Source organism: Rhagoletis zephyria, unplaced genomic scaffold, assembly GCF_001687245.7.
Source record: "Rhagoletis zephyria isolate East Lansing unplaced genomic scaffold, Rhagoletis_zephyria_1.1 Rzeph_scaffold_00932, whole genome shotgun sequence".
NCBI classification, from domain to species: Eukaryota; Metazoa; Arthropoda; class Insecta; order Diptera; family Tephritidae; genus Rhagoletis; species Rhagoletis zephyria.
In genome coordinates this window covers 98,804-104,176 of record NW_016158016.1, presented here as the reverse complement: position 1 = coordinate 104,176, position 5,373 = coordinate 98,804, and the positions used below count along the sequence as shown (strand labels likewise).

At 43.9% G+C, this 5,373-nt stretch overlaps 1 protein-coding gene across 1 annotated transcript; it reads right to left on the bottom strand.

Annotated features, from left to right (window-relative positions):
* Positions 1 to 1,290: 1,290 nt before the first annotated feature.
* LOC108362100 (uncharacterized) lies at positions 1,291 to 2,727 on the bottom strand. The gene is made up of 2 exons (XM_017614955.1): positions 2,682 to 2,727; positions 1,291 to 2,354 (listed from the first exon to the last, which is right to left on the bottom strand). Exon 2 carries the CDS (start codon positions 2,327 to 2,329, stop codon positions 1,457 to 1,459), a length of 873 nt encoding a protein of 290 aa, XP_017470444.1. The 5' UTR covers positions 2,330 to 2,354; positions 2,682 to 2,727; the 3' UTR covers positions 1,291 to 1,456.
* Between the last annotated feature and the right edge of the window lie 2,646 nt (positions 2,728 to 5,373).

Genomic DNA, 5,373 nt, shown 5'->3' with positions numbered 1-5,373 from the left:
GACGTATAAGGCTAACTCAGCGCCGGGTGACGGATGCACGAGTAATGTTGCTTTCGCCAGTTCTGATTTGCAACGGTCGAAGGCGTCTTCGGCTTCACTGTTCCACACGACAATTGTACGGTCGTTCTTCTTATTGCCCGTAATTAGCTGTTGAAGGTGTGACTGGTACTCGATAGCGTTCGGTAGGAATTTTCGGTAGAAGTTTACCATGGCGATGAAGCTCTTCAGTTCTTTTGCTACTGTGGGCTTCGGAAAATCGCGAATCGCTGCTATCCTCTCAGGTAGAGGACGTATGCCTCTAGCGTCGACCAGGTGCCCCAAAAACTTCAACTCGCTCTTACCAAACTCGCATTTGGAAACGTTTATTGCCAGATTATTGTCCCGGAGGCGCTTGAAAACTTCGCGTAAATCTTGCTTGTGCTGCTCGACCGACGGCGAAGCGATACAAATATCATCGATATAGGGAAACGTATGATCTAGGCCCCGCAAAACTTCATTTATGAGCCTTTGAAATGTCTGCGCAGCGTTGCAGAGGCCGAAGGTCATAAACCTAAACTCGAACATCCCGAATGGCGTCGTGATTGCCGTTTTAGCTATATCATCCTCGTGGATGGGTACTTGGTGGAACGCACGTTGGAGGTCGATTTTTGAAAACACTGTCTTGCCTTGTAAATTCGCCGTGAAGTCGGTTAGATACGGCAAGGGGTATCGGTCAGGCAACGTTTGCGCATTGAGTGCGCGGTAGTCCCCGCATGGCCTCCAGGTGCCATCGCTTTTCGTCACCATATGCAACGGGCTTGACCAGTTGCTGCTGGACGGTCGACATATGCCCGCCTTAAGTAAAAAGTTGAACTCGTTACGTGCAGCTGTCAGTTTCTCGGGCGCAAGACGTCGTGGTCTAGAAAACACTGGCTGGCCCGTTGTTAAAATGCGGTGGACGACCGTCGATTTTGTCAGGGAACCATGAGGCGCCAGCTTCGTGATCTCCGAAGACTCGGACAGCCGATCGGCGAACGGGTCGGTGGAGTCGAATGTTTTGATTTGGGTTGCCTTGCATAGCGTTGGCGCAGTCAAAGATGATCGAAGTTTCGTGAGGTTGTCGATGATTCGGTTACGACGCAAGTCGATAAGCAAATCGTAAAAGCGAATAAAGTCCGCGCCGATTATCGGGGTTGTGACATCGGCAACTATGAAGGACCACGAGAAATCCCGACGAAGGCCCAAGTCCAAGTTGATTCGTTTCTCTCCGACGACTTTGATGGCGGAACCATTGGCAGCGTAGTTTTGTTGCGGTTGGTCGCATGTCATAGGGCTTTGCAGTGATGGGTAGCACCGACACGTCGGCACCAGTGTCGACGAGAAATGTTTTGCCTGTATGTCGTTCGTGCACCTGCAGACGAAGTACTTTGCGCTCTGTGACGGGATACTCGTTGCAATCCGCCACGCGCTTCAACAGTCATGATGGTTCGGACGATACCGCTCGAAGAGCACGTTTGCTCTGGCGGCAAGGACTGCGGCATTTCTTAGCATCTCGGCCGTATTTTAGATGATACCAACAGTCCCGGACTGAAGATGATTCTCGCGATGATGTAACCCCTTTAGAGCTGTCGCGAGCGTTTGAATTCTGTCGTATGTTTGTTCGCCTACGACTTTGCGAGCGTGAGCGAGTTGTGAGCTTGTCGAATTTTTTGCCAAGTTCCATAACAACAGCGCGTAATTCATGAATCTCGCTGGAGGGTGTTGACTTAACGCGATTGAGCTGCTGAGGTGCGATGGCGTCTATTATGGTGTCGGCTATCTTCGTGTACTCCGCGGCTGAGCCAGACGAAGCTGCTACTACTGGCTGCGCGAACTCTGGTAAACGCTTAATCCAGAGGCTTTTGAGAGCAGCATCACCAAGAGTATTGCCTGCGACGCGCCTCATCTCGAAGAAAAGCTCGGACGGCTTCTTGTCGCCAAGAGGTAGCTCCGAGAGTACCCGGTTGAGTCGCCGCTGTTCGCTATCGGCAAAATGCTCGATTATTTTTTGCTTAACGTAGTCGAAACTGTCGTTTTGTGGCAGCGCTGCAATGACGTCGCCCAGTTGACTTAGGACGTTTGGGTCGAGAGCTGCTAACACTGTTGCCGTTTTCTGCTTATCAGCCGTAATGCCCGAAGCGGTGAACCAAAATTCCATAGAGGTAAACCAGGCCTCTATGTTGGTGCTTGCCATCGGTGGTATTGGAAGTCTGGCATATACTACGGCAATGGAGTTAGGCGGTGCCATTGTTTCTTCAGGTTTAGGCGAAGGAGTTTGAGATGCTCCTGGTGGCAAAACGTTGTCCACCATGTTACTCTTACCTCAAAATGGCTGCTTGTGTGCACGTGCTTGCCGATCACGTCGGGGTCACGAGTTTAGGGTTTTGTATTGAGTTTACCTCACAAAGAACTCGTTCAAATAAATCAAACAACCGAATAATATTTAAAATGCTTTATAACTTAAAAGATTATTTAGTCTTTTACAAGATAATTACAGGTTAATAGTTTTCGTTGATATCTCGGCAAGCTCGTCTAAATTCGATGACATCCAGAAAGAAAAAAAGGAAGATGAACAATTTTAGTGATGCCAGATTGAGTTTTATTTTACAACTCGGAAATTAGCGCAGGGTTGCACTAATTCGCGAAAGTGAAATTATTGCCACAAAGTTTGCGAAAATACAAATGCCGCCACATTTATTTTAAATGTGTACTCACGTTTGTCCGTATAGTTGAAAACTCCGCAGCCAGTGGAAAGAGGTCCAACAGAGGCGTCGGTGTAGAAAAGGCAAAAGTTAGATTTCTTATAGTCATTTAAAATAGATGTGTACGTGGCTTTGATGACCTCACTTGCTAGGTTGGTCTTTTTGTCATTCAAAGTCTTTGTAATTATATGTAGGTTCGGTGGCTTAGCCGACTCACTGACGATATGAAGGTCGTCAAAAATGTGTTTAAATTCGTTAAAAACAGCACTGTAGCATGAGTCAACTCTGGGCGAGTTGTATATGAGCTCTCTAAAGGAATAATCGCAGTAAAAACTGTTTATTAGTTCTTTGGCAGTAAGCCACATTGCACTTCCAGCCGGAGGTAGTTCGTTCGACAGCGCATAGATTAAAGGTATTGGAGTGGCTAGAGTAAGACACAGACTTCTCCTTAAAAAACTATTTTGAAAAGTTTGATTTTTTTTATTAACGGTTTTCGAACAGTGTGAAGTGAATGACCCTGCAGTATTCAATTTTACTCCTGACAACAGATTTGAGTGCGACTTGGGGATGTAATCCTGCTTTGATTGTGGTGATGCATTTAAACAGGTTGGCGTTTCTGCAAGATTTTCGAATTGTATCGTTGTAATGCGCTTGAACAGCCAAATAAGCACTTATGTGCCTTCCAAGAAACTTAATAGTGTGTACCTGTTCAATTGTACGGTTGTGACGTTGAATGTCAATAATCGTGCGCTTGGCTCTGCATAAAAACATCAGTTTAGTTATGTCCGCGTTGAAGGAGAGGTTGAGGGTAGAACATTGAGAAGCGAAGTCATTTAGTTTGCGACTCAAATTCGCAGTTGCCTGCTCAAGACTGTCATGGAATGACATGATGAGAAAATCATCCGCAAACTGGTATATTTTAGTGTTTGAGTCCTGGATACTGTGAAGGTTCTTGGTGTATAAGTTAAAAAGACATGGTGAGAGACAACTACCTTGAGGAAGGTCGTCATGGATTTCTATGGTTTCTTTGCCGAGTTGAAGCTTTCTAAATGAAAGGAAGTTGGTAATCCATTCAGTGTACGTGTTATGAATGTCTGTTTGTACCATGATGTCCCTAAGCTTACTGATATTAACACAGTTGTACGCATTACTGATGTCTGAAACACAAATGATTACTTTTTTGCGTCGTCTCTTGAGGACTGCAGTCTCATGTAATATGTAGTTGATGCATATTGTAGCTGATTTATGCGGTCTATACGCAAAGGAACGTTTAGGAATTATGTCATTTTCCTCAAGGTAGTTGGATATTCTATCTTTTATACATAGGTTAATACTCTTCAGAAAGACTGATATGAGGGCTATCGGCCGGAAATTACAGTAATCACTGACGTCTTTATCTTTTTTAGGGATGGGTACTACTTTAATGGTGCGCCACTCTTTTGGGATCGGATTTGTCAGGAAGGCATGTTTAAAGCCCTTCGTAAATTGTTAAGTGAGACATCTGGTAGAGCTTTTAACATTTTGTAAGTAACTAGGTCTACCCCTCCGGCTGAACTATTACTTTTGGAGTGTATGTTCTTATGCAGCTCATCAAAGGTGAATATCAATTGGTAGATGACAGTTGTAAGAGGGGACTTGGCTTTTTATAAGGGTTAAGAAGATTTTATCGTTGTCACTGGACCATTGAGAATTGTTTGTGTTTTTAAAGTCGCCTCTTAGTGCTTTGACAAATTTCCATGCACTTCTAGTTGAGGGAGCATCGTTCAGTTCGTCTATCTTGCTTTCAAAACTTTTCTTTTTTGCTATTTTAACTTTATCTTTCCACTCTGCTTTGAGCTTGATCAGTTCTTCAAAATTTTCGGGTGATGGCACAGCCTTGCACTTATTAGACGCAGTTTTTAGAAAGCGGAAGGCTTTGTCGAAAGACTCATCCCACCAAGCTTTCGGGGTTCTGTTTGCGCTGAGCGTATACGTGGCAGCCTCAATTTCTGTTCGGAAATGATTATGTATGTATATCATCAAAATTAGGATCAAAATTGGTTTGTTGTAGATTGGCAATAGCTTTTTTTGAGAGAGAAACCTGCGTCCCTGGTGCATGACCGCGGTGGACTCAATAAGAATGGGGAAATGGTGACATCCTCCTAGCCTGATTTGATCGACCTTCCAGACAAATGGAATGTTACTATTCGTAAATGACAGGTCAAGCACTGATCCATTTGGCGCCAGTGTGTCATTTTTGAATGTCAGTGAACCGTCATTTAAATGCCAAAAACTATATTCTAAAATAATTTTATGTAGGTTGTTTCCTCTACAGGATTGAACCCCAAGCTCTCGCCCTAGCATTAAAGTCTCCCAGGATAAGGACATTACTGAACTGCTCAAGATATCTAAGAATTCTATGGATTTCGCACTTAAAGTCATTTATTAGAATGTTCTGTGGGAAGTATACTGCACAGATTATTAAGTTCGGATTAAGGTTTTTAGTTTTAATAATCAGTATGTCAAAGTTGGACAAGAAATTTAATTTTTGAAATGTGATTTGTTTTTTAAGGACTATGGCGGCGCCGCCATATCCATCATCACGGTTTTTTCTATAATGTTGTAGTTGATAATATTTCTATGTTGTTGTTCGTTGGCGGTAAAAACTTCACTG

Coding starts and splice junctions, on each gene's coding strand:
- LOC108362100 (XM_017614955.1), bottom strand. CDS start 2,329: ATGGTGGACAACGTTTTGCCACCAGGAGCATCTCAAACTCCTTCGCCT.